General features: G+C 43.4%; 1 protein-coding gene across 8 annotated transcripts in view; it reads right to left on the bottom strand.

Moving 5' to 3' along the window:
• The window catches only part of elmo1 (engulfment and cell motility 1 (ced-12 homolog, C. elegans)), a 351,421-nt gene that overhangs the window by 28,522 nt on the left and 304,836 nt on the right, over nucleotides 1-18,063 (bottom strand). For all 8 annotated transcript variants that reach the window (XM_070880592.1, XM_070880596.1, XM_070880593.1 and 5 more), the window contains one exon: nucleotides 2,411-2,574. In XM_070880592.1, coding sequence (XP_070736693.1) covers nucleotides 2,411-2,574 — 164 coding nt within the window. The remainder of the gene's footprint in view (nucleotides 1-2,410; nucleotides 2,575-18,063) is intronic.

Raw genomic sequence — 18,063 nt, 5'->3', positions numbered from 1 at the left:
TATATCCGGAAGGTTGTTTGTGTCCTCCTTAGTGAAAACCGAACCAAAGTACTTGTTCAATTGGTCTGCCATTTCTTTGTTCCCCGTTATGACTTCCCTTGATTCTGACTGCAGGGGACCTACGTTTGTCTTTAGTAACCTTTTTATCTTTACATATCTATAGAAGCTTTTGCAATCCACCTTAATGTTCCCTGCAAGCTTCCTCTCGTACTTTATTTTCCCTGCCCTAATCAAACCCTTTGTCTTCCTCTGCTGAGTTCTAAATTTCTCCCAGTCCCTGGGTTCGCTGCTCTATCTTCCCTCTTTATAATTTTTTTAGTTGTCCTTTTCTGATTAAAATTTTTTTCCCAATCCTCCGGCCTCCCACTAATCTTGGCAACTTTGTATGCCACTGTTTTCAATTTGATACCATACTTTATTTGCTTAGTTAACCACGGATGGCTCTCCCTTCTCTTAAAAGTCTTTCACTGGAATATATTTTTGTTGAGAGTTATGAAATATCTCCTTAAATGTCTGCCACTGTTTATCAACCATCTAACACTTTAATCTATTTTCCCAATCTATTTTAGTCAACTCTGCCTTCATACCTTTGTAATCACCTTTATTTAAGATCAGGACACTGGTTTGAGATCCAAATTTTTCACCCTCCAACTGAATTTGAAATTCAACCATGCTTTCAATCACTCTTTCCTAGAGATCATTTATCTAATCTGTCTCATTACACAGTACCAGATCCAAGATAGCCTGCTCCCGGGTTGATTCCATAATGTACTGTTCAAGGAAACCATCTTGATCATATGCAGTGATTTCCATTGGAAAATATGTACATTTAGATACTGGGATGAGAAGATGATTCGGTTGTGATGCCCCTCATGCTCAAATAACCCGCAACATATCACATGAGATTTGGGCATTTGGATGGTCATCATCATAGGCAGTCCCTCGGGATCGAGGAAGACTTGCTTCCACTCTTAGCATGAGTTCTTAGGTGGCTGTACAGTCCAATAAGAGAACCACAGTCTCTGTCACAGGTGGGACAGATAGTCATTGAGGGAAAGGGTGGGAAGGGAGCCTGGTTTGCTGCATGCTCCTTCCGTTGCCTGCGCTTGATTTCTGCATGCTCTCGGCGATGATACTCAAGGAGCTCAGCGCACTCCCGAATGCACTTCCTCCACTTAGGGAGGTCTATGGCCAAGGACTCCCAGGTGTCAGTAGGGATGTCGCATTTTATCAGAGAGGCTTTGAGGTTGTCCTTTTAACAGTTCCTCTGCCTGCCTTTGGCTCGTTTGCCGTGGACGAGTTCCGAGTAGAGCGCTTGCTTTGGGAGTCTCGTGTCTGGCATGCGAACTACGTGGCCTGCCCAGCGGAGCTGATCGAGTGTGGTCAGTGCTTCAATGCTGGGGATGTTGGCCTGGACGAGAACACTAATGTTTGTGCGTTTGTCCTCCCAGGGGATTTGCAGGATCTTGCGGAGACATCGTTGGTGGTATTTCTCCAGCAACTTGAGGTATCTACTGTACATGGTCCACGTCTCTGAGCCATACAGGAGGGCGGGTATTACTACGGCCCTGTAGACCATGAGCTTGGTGACAGTTTTGAGGGACTGATCTTCAAACACTCTTTTCCTCAGGCGGCCGAAGGCTGCACTGGCGCGCTGGAGGCGGTGTTGGATCTCATCATCAATGCCTGCTCTTGTTGATAGGAGGCTCCCGAGATAGAGGAAGTGGTCCATGTTGTCCACGTATACCAGAAGGCTCTACATGTGAAACTGTATGCAAGAGCCAACAACTTCAGGAGGGGAGAAAATTGGGCTAAAAAGAATCAGATGCTCTTCCTTACAGTGAATGATCTGTACTTAACTTATGGCAATCATTTGCATTAATCACCGTTGTCTTTTTTCATCTACTGAATGGTAACAGTTGTAGGCCATTCAGCCTCTCGAGCCTATTCCACTATTCTATTAGATTACATCATGGCCGATCTGTACCTCAACTCCATTTGCCTACCTTAGCTCCATATCTCTCGATAAGCGATTGATCTCAATCTTGAAAATTTCAATTGACCCCCAGCAACCACTGCCTATTTGGAGGGGGCGAGTTCTAGATTTTAACTACCCTGTGTGTGAAAAAATGCTTCCTGATTTCACTTCTGAAAGGCCTAGCTCTAATTTAAAATTGTGCCCTCTTGTTCTTGATTCCCCCACCAGAGGAAATAGTTTCTCTGTATCTAGCCCAGCGAATCCCTTTATCATTTTAAAAACCTTGATTAGATCACCCGTCAACCTTCCAAACTCAAGGGAATGCAAACCAAGTTTATGCAAATTGTCTTCGTATTTATGAGTACCATTCCTAAAAGTTTGAAATGACACGCAACAAGAAGAGAAAAAGACTAGAAAGAGTTGGGCACGTACAGGATTGGGCGAGACTGGAAGTCCTCCTGGTTCATCCTCTCGGACTGCCGGATTTTCAGGATCTCGGTGTAACTCAGGTTCTGCAATTTGCTTTTGAACTGGTCCAGTGAGTTAGGCTTGGTGGTCAGTGCTCTCATTATCTGCTCCTTTACAACTTGCATCACCTGAAGAGAAAGACAAAATAAAGATAGGCAAATTCTGGTCAGTCCATCTGCTCACTATTCATGCAGTGGCTCTGAAGCAGCAGGGGCTCCAGGTGCTGCATTAATAATTTAGAAAATCAAGTGCAGTTGCAAAGGGGAGTTATAGGTACAGATGCGTGCACACACACGTTAATCCGGCTCATGCAGTTTACATGTGGGATATACGCTAATCAGGTCAGCAGTTATAATTTATTTTTCTGTGTGTTGAAATCACTTATGACACTGCGATGTCGCTCTCTAATTTTGTGGCATGATTAACATGGCCCAATTGGTGTCAATCCATTAGTTTGACAGTAATTAGCAAAATACATGTTAATTACATTTATAGATTGTATCTTTATATAGTGTACAAAGTACTGTTTCCAAGTTGCAAAGCTTAAAATACAGTATTGAAACAATGCTTGTTCAGTACATAGATGCCAATGCACTTCGATGATGTATTAATACACTTCCTGCATGATACTCTTGATTAATCACCTCAAATAACCTTATTACCAACAGTAACAGATCGGTAGCCACCAGTATGTACAACAACTTGTACTTATTATAGCGTCTTTAATGTAGTAAAATATCCCAAGGTGCTGCACAGGAGCATATTCAGACAAAAACTGACATCGAGCAAAAGAAGGAGACATAAGGACAGGTGACCAAAATCGTGGTCAAAGAGGTAGGCTTTAAGGAGGAGAGTGAGGTAGCGAGGCGAAGAGGTTTAGGGAGGGAATTCCAGAGCTTAGGGCCTAGACAACTGAAGGAACAGCCTCCAATAATGGGATGAAATACATCAGGGTTGCACAAGAAGCCAGAATAATATAAAGCTCAAAATGCTCTCAAAAGATTCCTGTTTTCAAGGAAACAGGATATAAAAGTTTTACTCTCCCACTATTACGATATAATAAAATCCTTGTCACAATACTGGAACAGAAATGACAAGATTTACCACCTCCAATGTTTGCCCACCCTCCTTTATTTTGAAAGTTATTTCCTTTCACATTCCCCAATGTACCAAGATGGCAGGCAGGACCAGTTTCCGGTATTCTCACCATTTTAATCAATCGGTAAAGTATCACCCTTAAGAAAGAATTTAAAGAAATGGCTTGAACTGCAATTTGTATGCATCAGCATTCCTGCAAATATTTTATTATTGGCATTTTGTGCTCAACATTGCCTAGTCACTTAAATTCACAGTGGAATCCTTTAGCAAGTACTTCTTATTCCCAACTCACTTCACTCCACTTTAAGGCACTATGCGCCAACCTTCTGAAGCTTGTTCCCTCAGTACCTTTGCCTGATCACCTCCCTCCTTGCCTTCAGAAACCTCAAGGTCCTTCTGTTCAACTGTGCTTTTGTCCCCTTCCACCTCCCCCCCTCTCTCTCCTGCTCAGTGTACACTACCCGACAAAATGCTGAGAGATGTCTCTTTGTACACGAAGAGTGCTACGGAAATGCAAATTGTTCAGTGATCGAAAGTACCATGCAAAGAGTTTGATACACTGAATGTGATAAACTTGTATTATTTAAAAGCATATGTGATGTGAATAATATTGCAAAGATACCAGCAAAATTTGCTTCCTCTCTGCAACCACAATGCTTTTGTTAGTGTTGACATACGCAACAAATGGTTAGGATTTGGAATGCACTGCCTGATAGGGTGGTGGATACAGGTTCAATCATAGCTTTCAAAAGGGAATTGGATAAATATTTGAAGGAGAAAAAATTGCAGAGATATAGGGAAAGAGTAGTGATGGTGGGACTAACTGGATTGCTCTTTGAAAGAGCTGGCATAGATTTGATGGGCCAAATGGTCGCCTTCTGTGCTGTACTATTCTATGATCATCTGTCTTGAAGCCTGCTTTGCTGTCTTTATAATCTGTTCCTCTAACTTTAATTACTATGGTTTCCAGATCAAAGTTGACTGCCCACTTGATTTCCATTCTGTTATGAAATGCTGTTTGTGTCCTTTTTGGGAGAGAAATGACATCTGATTTTACTGTTAGAACATCTCCCCAGGGGGATTGATGATGGATGTTTCCAGGCTGCTCAGCTCATTGAGCAGTAACTGCAGGTCCTGCTCCATCCCTGGAGATTCTTGGGCATAACTTACGTGGGGTGGTTAGCGCTACTTGTCTGGCATTAAAATATCTCCCTCCCTTTCTCTGTTCATTTTTGAGAATGGGTAATATGTGATTTTGGTGCAGAATTGGATTTGGAAAATCAGTTTCAGACTTGGGTCTCCCAGATAGAATGGGAAATCAGCAACCTGCTGGCAACCTAGAGCTTGGTCTTCACGAGTCCAATAATGGGGATCGTCAAAAGCATCCCCATGGTTGTAATGAATTTTAATTAAAACTCAATTTAAAAATGCATATGCATTTTATAGTTATACCTTTTATGCTGTGAATGGATTAAAAAATGTCATCTTATCAAGGTCACTGAAAAGAAAATAAGAACTTGCATTTATATAACATCTTTCATGATCTCAGGATGTCCCAAATTGCTTTACAGCCAATTAAGCACGTTTTAAGTGTAGTTACTGTTGTAATGTAGGGAAACGTGGCAATGTCCCACAAAGAAACATGCGAGAGTGACCAGACAATCTGTTTATTTTTAAAAAGAGATATTGCTTGAAGCATAAATATTGGCCGGAAGACAGGGGAAAACGCCTCTGCACCTCTTCAACTGGAATCTGTTCCATCTACCTGAGAGGACAGACGTGGCCTTGGTTTAAAGGCTCATCCAAAAGAAGGCACTCCCTCAATACTGCGCTGGAGTGTCAGCCTAGATTATGTGCTCAAGTCTCTGCAGTGGAGCTTCAACCCAGAACCTTCTTACCCAGAGGCGAGAGTGCTACCACTGAGCCACAGCTGACACCTACTTCAATTGCTGGCATTGTTACAGCTATTCAGAATGTTTCTTGAACCTTTTTTTCCTCCCAGCAGTCTCCTGCTCGGGAGCCACATCAGGATTAGAGACAGTACCTAAACAAACACATTAGGGCAGATGGTCAGAGTTGCAGAACTGAATGTCAACCAGAGTCACTTAGAGTGATTTGCAGATAAATAGTGTTTCCTTTTACTCTGCACCGACAACTCCTTGCATTATTATATGCACAGGACAACTCGTCAAAAGATTGGTAAAACCTACTTCAAAAAGTGACCGTAGTCAAATGCTCAGAACCCACAACCATCTGACTCAGTTGTGAGTGCTACCATTGAGCCAGCCCCGATACCTTGTACTTGGGTCTAAACCTGACAGCAAAGAGTTGAGTGGAGGTCTTAACCGGTCATCAAATACAATGCATACGGATTACTGTGAATGTCAGTGAGGCTCAGCAGGTAAAAGACCTCCCTATTTATTGGTTGTCAATGCCACCCTGGAGAGCAGTATTGCAAGTGGGCGATATTGCTGTCTTGGTAATATTTCAACAGACAGCCAATATATCCAATCGAGTAGAAAAATCCCCTGTGATGCATTGCTCTCTACTATTTACCATGGCTGTGTGAGGTGAATATTTGTTTAAAGTTCATTGTTATTCGTCGCAGCCCTTCAGTCAGGATACAAATGAAACATGCGTTTACAGCCAGTATGGACCCTAACAACTTTGGTTATTAAGCCCACTACTTACTTGTATTATGATTTTTAGGTAGTTCGCTCCAGTTTGTCAATGCAACCAGAGTTCAATGGAAAACAAAATAAATTGGCAATAAAGAAATGTAGTTTCGGTTGCAGAGCACTATGGGCCCAAGTTTCCACAAGAAAAAAAGCGGGCGCCCCTCCGAGCTGGGCGCCCGTTTTTCGCGCCTAAAACGGCGCCTAAAAAAATCCTCGGTATTCTCCACCTACTTACAGGTCCTCTGGCCCTCGGCGCAGCCAGCACGAGCTGTGGGGGGGGGCGGAGCCAGGTCCCGGTGCTGAAAACAGTGCCGGGACCTCTGCACATGCGCGCTACAGTCGGCACGCAAGTGCAGTAGCTCCAGGCGCCGAACTGTGTGGGAGGGGCCCGAAGCACGCAGCCCCTAGCCCTGGCCCAATGGCCTCACTGGGGCTGCGTGAATGAGGCTCCTCCCACGGCCAGCTCCTGCTCCCCCCCCACCCCCCAACCAGACCCGACACTCGCTCCCCCCCCCCCGGCCAGACACCCGCTCCCCCCCCCCCCGCCGGACCCAAGACCCGCTCCCCCCCCGGACCCGACACCCGCTCCCCCTCCCCCCCCCGCCCCGACCCGAGACCCGCTCCGCTCCGACCCGACACCCGCTCCCCCCGACCCGAGATTTTTTAATGTGTAGAACAGGTTTTTTCAGTTCTACAAAAATCTTCACTGGCTCCATTCTACTTTAGTTTGGAGTACATTTTCACTGTGGAAACTTTGAAATCAGGCGTCAGTGGCCGGACACGCCCCCTTTTGAAGAAAAAATTCTGTTCTAAACTAGAACTGTTCTACCTGACTAGAACTGCAGAAAAAAAATGTGGAGAATTGCGATTTCTAAAATAGTCCGTTCTCCACCAGTTGCTCCTAAAAATCAGGCGCGAATCATGTGGAAACTTGGGCCCTATAGGAGGGAGTGAATGAGATTATAGGACTCACTACAAAAACAACTTGAATTTGTATAGAATCATAGAAATTTACAGCACAGGAGGCCATTCATCCCATCATGTCTGAGCCAGCCGAAAAAGAGCTATCCAGCCTAACCCCACTTTCCAGCTCTTAGTCCTTAGCCTTGTAGGTTACTGCACTTCAAGTGCATATCCAAGTATTTTTTAAATGTGATGAGGGTTTTTGCCTCTACCACCCTTTCAGGCAGTCAGTTCCAGACTCCACCATCCTATGGGTGAAAAAAGTTCTCAACTTCCTTCTAATCCTTCTTCCAATTACTTTAAATCGTATTAAATGCGGAGCAGGCTCGAGGGGCCGTATGGCCTTTTCCTGCTCCTATTTCTTATGTTCTTATCTATGCCCCCTGGTTATTGACCTCTCTGCTAGGGGAAACAGGTCCTTCCTATCCACTCTATCGAGGCCCCTCATAATTTTATACACCTCAATCAAGTCTTCTCTCAGCCTCGTCTGTTCCAAAGAAAACAACCCCAGCCTATCCAATCTTTCCTCAGCTAAAATTCTGCAGTCCTGGCAACATTCTCGTAAATCTCCTCTGTACCCTCTATAGTGTGATCACATCCTTCCTGTGATATGGTGACCAGAACTGTATGCAGTACTGTAGCTTTGGCTTAACTAGTGTTTTATACAGTTCAAGCATTACCTCCCTGCTCTTATATTCTATGCCTTGGCTAATAAAGGAAAGTATGCCTTCTTAACCACCTTAACTACCTGTCCTGCTACCTTCAGGGATCTGTGGACATGCACTCCACTTCTCAGTAGCTTATAATTTGTTGGGCCGGAAATTGCGGCTTCTCCGGTGCTTATGATATGCACGCACCTGAAGAGGCCTCCCCGGGAGAAGGATATTCACACGGCCGAGATTGGGCTATTTGCCCAACTCCTGCCCAGCGAATGTCCTTCAAACTCTTAAGCCTGGTAAAAGCAGGTGTATCGCCTACTTTTACCAGCGTAAGAGTTTTGAAAGATAGAAAAATTACATTTTATCACTCATTTTTATATTAAAAACTCTGTCCATTAAAGTAAGTTTATTTTTACCCCTATTAAAACATTTAAAAAATTCAAATTTTTTTGGTTGTCTAAAACATTTAATTAAATTCAATTTTGATTAATTTTAAATATGTGGGGTGTTTTTTTATTTCTGTATTGTGTTTCTGTGTTTTGGGGGGTATTCTCATTGATAGTAATGATAGCTCATAGAAATGGAGCTCCCATTATCAATGAGAATACTCCATGTTCATTGCTGGTCCAGGCCCACGTGATCCCAGGTTGCACTTACGTTCCTGGGATGAGTGAACCCATACGCTGGGCTGCGAATGGAGGCCTCGGACCGCAAGTATACGTTACTCCAGGTACTTTCGTAAAAAAATTTTGGTCAGAGGTATCCGCCTGCAGGAAGTCACCGACCGCAATTTTTGGGCCATTGTGTATTCCCTTGCCTTGTTAGTCCTCCCCAAATGCATTACCTCACACTTCTCCGGATTGAATTCCATTTGCCACTTTTCTGCCCACATGACCAGTCCATCGATATCTTTCTGCAGTCTACAGCTTTCTTCCTCGCTATCAACTGCACAGCCAATTTTTCTATCATCTTCAAACTTCTTAATCATGCCCCCTATATTGAAGTCTAAATCATTGATTTATGCAACAAAAAACAAGGGACATCCCACTGAGCCTTTAACATAGTAAATTGTCCCAAGGAGCATAATCAAACAAAATTTTACACCAAGTCACATAAGGAGATATTAGGACAGATAATCAAAAGCTTAATCAAAGAGTTGGTTTTAAGGAGCGTCTGAAAGGAGGAGAGAGAGAGACAGAAAGACCGACAGGTTTAGGGAGAGAATTCCAAAGTTTAGAGCCTAGGCAACTGATGGCACGGCTGCCAATAGTGGGACAATGAACATCGAGGATGTGCAAGAGAATTGGAGGAGCGCAGAAATCTGTGAGGATTGTTGGGATGGACAAGATTACAGAGATAGGAAGAGATGAGGCCATGGAGGGATTTGAAAACAAGAATGAGAATTTTTAAATTGAGACATTTTGAAGATGGCAGTAATTTTTTTGTTGTTGTGTGAAATTTAAAAGCAGCAAATAATGGAACATTTCAAATAACTGACAGTTGTTTCTGTCGTCCATCCACTTCTTTGTTGGCGTTGATTAGAATTCTTTTTTTCCCCGCAATTTTCTCCCCTCCAAGGTACTGATCTATGCTGAAGTGCGGATCCATGAATATCAGCAACCCTCTGGTCGTTCTTCATTTGAAGCATCGAATTGGCAAGTAGCGGCAGGCTGTTAGACTGTGGAGGGCATCCCAGACAAACTGGAAACCCCATTCACCCAATACCCCGTCGTTGCTGATTGCTTCTTCGACAGCACCTCCCAAACCCTCAACTTCCACTACCTAGAAGGACAAAGGCAGCAGGTACATAGGAACACCATCACCTCCACGTCACACATCATCCTGACTTGGAGTGTATATCGTCATTCCTTTATCGTCGCTGGGTCACAATCCTGGAACTCCCCACTTAACTTATGGGAGCACCTTCACCATGTGACTACAGTGATTCACCACCGCCTTCTCGAGGGCAACTAGGGATGAGCAATAAATGCTGGCCTTGCTAGCAACACATAAATTCTGAGAATGAATTTTTAAAAACCTACACCAGCTTCCTATCTCTCAACCTACTAAATTTAAGTCCACATCTTTATTTTCACTGCAAGGCCCTACCTACCTGTGTAACCTCCTCCTCCAGTCTTACCTTTGTTAACTCTGGCCATCTGTGCAACTCCCTTCCCATCACCCCACCAGTGGTGGTAGGGCCTTCAGTGACCTTGACTTTATTCTCCCTTTATCCTTCCCCTCACTCACTTTTCTCTGCCTTAAAAATGCCTCTTCAAAACCTGTCCCTTAGACCAAGCTTCTGTTCACCACTACCAATTCCTCCGGTTATAAAAAAAAAGGAAGGAAGACTTACATGTATATAGCGACTTTCACGACCTCAGGACGTCCCAAAGCACATTAGAATTAATGAAGTACCTTTGAAGTGTAGTCCCTGTTGTTATCTAGGAAATGCGGCAAGGTCCCATAAACAGCAGTGAGATAATGGCCAGATAATCAGTTTTAGCAATGTTGGTTGAGGGATAAATATTGGCAAGGACACCAGGGTGAACTCTCTGCTGTTCTTCGACAAGTGCCATGTGATCTTTTACCTCCCAGAGAGGGCAGATGGGGCCTACGACAGTGCAGCATTCCCTCAGTACTGGTGGAAGTGTCAGCCTAGATTATGTGCTCAAGTGTCTAGAGTGGGGCTTGAACCCACGGCCTTCTGATTCAGAGGCGAGTGTGCTACCAACTGAACTACGGCCGACACTGTTCCGCTTGGCACCCGTTCGATTTTTTCTTCTTTGGACATTTTGCTAGATTCAAGGCGCTATACAAATACCGGTTATTGTTGGCGTTCATATACGTGTTCTTTTCAGTAGCAATTATTTGATCATGTTCAGAGATGGGAAATACCAAATGGCTGATTTTACCTCCTTCCTGCGACATCCCTGCGGCCAGCCTGTTGAGATCGTCTAACTCAGAACAGATGAAGGATTGAACCTGGGACCTTCCTGGTGTGTACAACTTCAGACTGCACCACACAGGATATTCGCCCATTGAGACAGGAGGAAGCCCACAGTGCAGGTTAATATATAAACTGCAACCATGTCGACTGCGATTCAATTCCCAATGCCACCAGAAAAATGCTCAACTCTGGAGGGGAATGAACGGGAAGACAACTCTGAATTTTTTTTTAAAGATGATGCATAGGGTTCATTTTTCAGTTACTGGTTTCTTGTGTTCTAATCACCTCTGACTATTCACTCACTGGGGTTATGACACAGGACTCTTGCGCTCAGCAGAAAACTACACAGATCCTGATTTATTGCAAAGACTCACTTGGATCTAGTGGAAATACTCACTATTGAAACAAGAAACAACTTAAAGGTGAATACAAGTGGGAGGATTTTCCAATACAAAGTAATGCCCCACATCAACTGATCGAGGAGCATGACAAATTTCTCCCACTTTGCACGAGGGATGAGAGATTTCCTTCTTAATCTCTGCTTCCTCTGGCGACTTGCTGCTTCAAGTGCCCAGACTTGCCGAGGGACTCCTCGGTTTTGGGCCAGCCAGCAGCTCAATTGAACGTTCCAACAACAGCTGGTTTGGCAAAGGCACTGCGCATTACAGAACGGAGACAGGCAGACCGTGAAGTCACCAAGTTCAACGGCCAGTCTGAACTGAGTTTTCTCGGGCAGCAACAGCAGACCTACAGTTGGCCTCAGCAGTCCTAAACGGAGGCCAGCTGTGCCATGGATGTCTCTCTGAAAATGTGTCCAGAAGATTGCAGCATTTCTACAGCTGAGCACTAAAACATGGAATTTCCATGATCAGCCACAGTACATATACCATGGGGAAGGGAGGGAAGGTACTGGGAACTGAAGCTGATGAAATAAACTCTATTTTAGCACCACTGCAATGAAGACAGCACTCCTAATTGGGAAACCAGCTACCACAACTATGGTTTGCAAATTGAAAAGTTAGATATGGTGTGGGATGGTCTGCTACTTTTGTACAAATTCTCCACAATAACCCATCGAAGCGTCTTAGTCCAAAATATTCCTGTAAAGTGGCATTCTAAACACAAGCTACCTGTCAAGAGGAAATATGCTTCAAATTTACATTTCCTTTCCGGCAGCAAGCTAAAATAATACATGACCAAAACATGCACATTTTATAATCAAGAAACTCAAGCAATGTTACTTACCTTCTAGAATAGCAGCAAGAAAAAAAAACTATCATACACGGAAACGTCTCCGTGAAAGGTTTACTGTGCAATTAGATACAGTTGCTGTGCTCGACAGTGTTTAGGGAGCAGCAGTACTCCTTATTTAATTTATAATGAGCTTTACTTCTCAAATGAAAGAATAATCTGGTTTCATTATCAGGCTGAAATGCATGCCTGTTTATTCCCAGTATTGGGTCATCGGGGGTAGTGGGTTGATTCTAATCATTAAAGCAGTCAGGACTATCTCTGCAATCTCTTTCTCTCTCTCCTCAGTTGATGTGATAGATGCAGAGGATGAAAACAAGGCCTGGAAAATCATACACACACCGAGATAAAAGTGCAAGAACGATGGAAAGTGTGGAGGGACAACAAACTGTGCATCTTTGAGCTCTCTGGGTCAACCATCAGTCTCCTGTCTGATGCAGAAGGAGCATTGCGCATAAATCATTCGTAAACAAAAGCCTTCCTATTCTCTGTACACATAATGTGCTTTCCTTTGTTCTAATTCTTCTTAGCATTCATTTAAAATAGAATAGATGATGCAGAGCACTAGTCATAAAGTGCAGCCATACATGCTGTTAACGCATTGCCCATAGTCACTTTCATCTTCCCCACCCCCATACAGAACAGCAGCCATGGTCTGATCAAGAAATACAACAGCAAAGGTGGAGAGCTTCATGGATGTGACTGAAACATTCGAGATTAGATTGTGCGCTTGCAATTGTTCCCTTAATTATTTAATCTACCTGCTGGATTACGCTAATGTCAGCTGGTTAGTATCACTGTCTTCATTCTGATTAAAATGCATGTCAGGAATTAGTAACTGAGTGCAAAAAGTTTATGGTTCTTGTGGGTAAAATTATCTTGGTCACCACTAAACAGAGTAATAAAGGGAGGCGTGGCAGAAAAGTGTTTAAACGTTGCAGGATTTGGGAAACGTTGCAGCATTCGAAATAAAGTAAATGAGTTGACGGCACAAATCATTACAAATTTATATGATTTGGTGGCCATTAGAGAAACGTGGTTGCAGGGTGGCCAAGACTGGGAATTAAACATACAGAGGTATCTGACAATTCGGAAAGATAGACAAGAAGGGAAAGGAGGTGGGGTAGCTCTGTTAATAAAGGATGATATCAGGGCAGTTGTGAGAGATGATATTGGCTCTAATGAACAAAATGTTGAATCATTGTGGGTGGAGATTAGAGATAGTAAGGGGAAAAAGTCACTGGTGGGCGTAGTTTATAGGCCCCCAAATAATAACTTCACGGTGGGGCGGACAATAATCAAGGGAATAATAGAGGCATGTGAAAAAGGAACGGCAGTAATCATGGGGGATTTTAACCTACATATCGATTGGTCAAATCAAATCGCACGGGGTAGCCTGGAGGAGGAATTCATAGAATGCATACCAGATTGTTTCTTAGAACAGTATGTTTCAGAACCTAAAAGGGAGCAAGCTATCTTAGATCTGGTCATGTGTAATGAGACAGGAATAATAAACGATCTCCTAGTAAAAGATCCTCTCGGAATGAGTGATCACAGTATGGTTGAATTTGTAATACAGATTGAGGCTGAGGAAGTAGTGTCTCAAACGAGCGTACTATGCTAGACTGGGAACACAGACTAAACGGTGGCACAATTGAGGAACAGTGGAGGACTTTTAAGAAGCTCTTTCATAGTGCTCAACAAAAATATATTCCAGTGAAAAAGAAGGGCGGTAAGAGAAGGGATAACCAGCCGTGGATAACCAAGGAAACAAAGGAGAGTATCAAATTAAAAACCAATGCGTATAAGGTGGCCAAGGTTAGTGGGAAACTAGAAGATTGGGAAAATTTTAAATGATAGCAAAGAATGACTAAGAAAGCAATAAAGGAAAGATAGATTACGAAAGTAAACTTGCGCAAAACATAAAAACAGATAGTAAAAGCTTTTACCGATATATAAAACGGAAGAGAGTGACTAAAGTAAATGTTGGTCCCTTAGAAGATGAGAAGGAGGATTTAATAATGGGAAATGTGGAAATGGCTGAGACCTTATTTTGCTTCGGTCTTCACAGTGGAAGACACAAAAACCATGCCAAAAATTGCTGGTCACAGGAATGTGGGAAGGGAGGACCTTGAGACAATCACTATCACTATGGAGGTAGTGCTGGACAGGCGAATGGGACTCAAGGTAGACAAGTCACCTGGTCCTGATGAAATGCATCCCAGGGTATTAAAAGAGATGGCGGAAGTTATAGCAGATGCATTCGTTATAATCTACCAAAATTCTCTGGATTCTGGGGAGGTACCAGCGGATTGGAAAGCAGCTAATGTAACGCCTCTGTTTAAAAAAGGGGGCAGACAAAAGGCAGGTAACTATAGGCCGGTTAGTTTAACATCTGTAGTGGGGAAAATGCTTGAAGCTATCATTAAGGAAGAAATAGTGGGACATCTAGATAGGAATAGTGCAATCAAGCAGACGCAACATGGATTCATGAAGGGGAAATCATGTTTAACTAATTTACTGGAATTCTTTGAGGATATAACGAGCATGGTAGATAGAGGTGTACCAATGGGCATTCGATAAGGTGCCACACAAAAGATTACTGCAGAAGATAAAGGTACGCGAAGTCAGAGGAAATGTATTAGCATGGATCGAGAATTGGCTGGCTAACAGAAAGCAGAGTCGGGATAAATGGATCCTTTTCGGTTTGGAAATCGGTGGTTAGTGGTGTGCCACAGGGATCGGTGCTGGGACCACAACTGTTTACAATGTACATAGATGACCTGGAAGAGGGGACAGAGTGTAGTGTAACAAAATTTGCAGATGACACAAAGATTAGTGGGAAAGCGGGTTGTGTAGAGGACACAGAGAGGCTGCAAAGAGATTTAGATAGGTTAAGCGAATGGGCTAAGGTTTGGCAGATGGAATACAATGTCGGAAAATGTGAGGTCATCCACCTTGGAAAAAAAACAGTAAAAGGGAATATTATTTGAATGGGGAGAAATTACAACATGTTGCGGTGCAGAGGGACCTGGGGGTCCTTGTGCATGAATCCCAAAAAGTTAGTTTGCAGGTGCAGCAGGTAATCAGGAAGGCGAATGGAATATTGGCCTTCATTGCGAGAGGGATGGAGTACAAAAGCAGGGAGGTCCTGCTGCAACTATACAGGGTATTGGTGAGGCCGCACCTGGAGTACTGCGTGTAGTTTTGGTCACCTTACTTAAGGAAGGATATACTAGCTTTGGAGGGGGTACAGAGACGATTCACTAGGCTGATTCCGGAGATGAGGGGGTTACCTTATGATGATAGATTGAGTAGACTGGGTCTTTACTCGTTGGGAGTTCAGAAGGATGAGGGGTGATCTTATAGAAACATTTAAAATAATGAAAGGGATAGACAAGATAGAGGCAGAGAGGTTGTTTCCACTGGTCGGGGAGACTAGAACTAGGGGGCACAGCCTCAAAATATGGGGGAGCCAATTTAAAACTGAGTTGAGAAGGCATTTCTTCTCCCAGAGGGTTGTGAATCTGGAATTCTCTGCCCAGGGAAGCAGTTGAGGCTAGCTCATTGAATGTATTCAAATTACAGATGGATAGATTTTTAACCAATAAGGGAATTAAGGATTATGGGGAGCGGGCGGGTAAGTGGAGCTGAGTCCACGGCCAGATCAGCCATGATCTTTTTGAATGGCGGAGCAGGCTCGAGGGGCTAGATGGCCTACTCTTGTTCCTAATTCTTATGTTCTTCTGCTTCTGTGTTTCCCTGGTAAACTGAGCTTAGGATACCATACGGTGACATCCACTGAGGAGTATTAAAAATGTTACATATTCAGCAACCTACAGATGGGTTACAGGGAGACGGAGTGTCCAATAATCAGCACCATAACAACAGATATACAGCGGTACCATTAGACTCTACACATTGGATAATCATTTGCCATCTTGAATCACATATCAAGGCAAACTTTATGATAAATGTCGGTCAAACAAGCAGTTGCTCCTTTAGCCCTACAACCCTGCCAGATCTCTGCGCTCCTCCAATTCTGGCTTCTAGTGCAATCCCGATTTTCATTGATTCATCATTGGCAGCCATGCCGCTAGCTGCCTAGGCCCTAAGCTCTGGGATTTCCTCCCTAATCCTCTCTGCCCCTTTACCCCTTTTAAATCTACCTCTTTGACCAAGCTTTTGATCATCTATCCTAATATCTCTTTACGTGGCTCGAGGTGTCAGATTTTATTTAATGTTTGATAACGTTCCTGTGAAGCGCCTTGGGATATTTTACTATGTTAAGGTGCAAGTTATTGTTGGGATTGTTAAATTATTTCCCTATTCTCAAATGGATGAATCCTGCCTCCAGCATCACCCAGCTATTCTAATTCGCGGGCCTGATTAAAATCCAGGTAGGCCAACACTGAATTCCAGATTTAAAGCTTTTATTTAAAAGTATATAAACAGTTTCTTACCCTTACTGAGTGTAATTTTTTTTTTAAGTAGTAACAAATACAGTCTACGCTTAGTTTAAAGTTGCTTAATTTGAATGTTCAGTTGAACTGAAAACGTGTAAACAAAAAAGAGCCTCCTGCGTTGTTTCAGTTAAATTGTATAATTCAAATGTTTTGATTTGAACAATAAATTATTGCAAATCAACAGGAGCAAATTACAGTTGAAGCGATTCTGTTTGGGTGGCAGTCTGGAAGCCAGCCAGTCTGTATCCTGTTTTGTAGTTCATGTGGAACGAGCGATGCAAGAGTGTGTTTGCTCTAGGGAGGGGGGCCTTTGTGTAGAACCACAGACATGCAGTGGGTGGGTGATAAAGTCCATCAATCTATTCACGTGAAAATAGCATGGACGTTGCGAGCATCTGTCCGTCGCTTTTAATTATTTTCAAAATGATAAAGGCTCCATTTTCCCCACCACCCCGCAATGCAACTTATCCAGTTTGTTGCTGCTGGAATTGCACAATCAATAATAAATCGAGTTCAACACACAGTGCGCTCCTAATCGACAGGTTAGTGACAGCAGGGTGCAAAGGTATATGTGTAACTTTATATCTCATCTTGGATTCTTGTATTGTCACAGGCAGACCATTAGAAACACTGAGCTTTTTAAAAAGAAAAGGAATTGATAGATCACATTAATAGAGATTTTATTTTTAAGTTTAATGCAGTAATGCAACAACGACAACTTGCATTTATATAGCACCTTTACCATAGTAAAACATTCCAAGGTACTTCACAGAAACGTAATCAGAAAAATTTGATACCGAACTACATAAGGAGATATCAAATGAGCAAATGCTTGGTCAAAGAGGTAGGTTTTAAAGGGTGTCTTAAAGAAGGAAAGAGAGCTGGAGAAGCCGAGGTTGAGGAAGGAATACTAGAAGCTTAGAGCCCACGCAGCTGAAGGCACGGCCGCCAATGGTGAAACATTGAAAATCAGAGATGCACAAGTGGCCAGATTTGGAGGAGCGCAACAATCTCGGAGGGTTGAAGGGCTGGAGGAGGTTACAGAGATCAGTATTTTAAAATTGAGGTGTTGCCGGTCCAGAGCAAATGTAGGTCAGCGAGCACAGGGGTGCTGGGTGTACGGCACAAGTGCGAGATAGGATATGGACAGCAAAATTTTGGATGAGCTAAAGTTCATGGAGGATGGTAGATGACAGGCTGGCCAGGAGGGCAATATTAATAACTCCCATTTGTGTTGGGGGTCTGTAACACCAACCACGTCGTCCGATATTTTCAGGGAAGGCCTAAAATGGCCGAAGAACCTGGTAAAGCCAGAGATGCGGAGGTCCTGCCGTACTTAACAGCAGGACTTCATTATCATTTTTGAATCTGTTTTATGCTTGGCAGATGGACAAATGGACAACCAAGTGGGTGGGGTGGGAGGGAAAAACAGCGGCAGGAGAATGGTCCCCTGCAATCGGCTGGGGGAGTTCTGTCATTGCTGCAAGAGGTGGGTATGGGGAGATTGGACATCGTAGTCGGGGAAGGTAAGGTAGAGAGAGAGGATATCGGG

Source organism: Pristiophorus japonicus, chromosome 5 (genome assembly GCF_044704955.1).
Source record: "Pristiophorus japonicus isolate sPriJap1 chromosome 5, sPriJap1.hap1, whole genome shotgun sequence".
NCBI classification, from domain to species: Eukaryota; Metazoa; Chordata; class Chondrichthyes; family Pristiophoridae; genus Pristiophorus; species Pristiophorus japonicus.
Note: the sequence above shows the minus strand (reverse complement) of the source record. Positions and strands in the feature narration are given on the sequence as shown.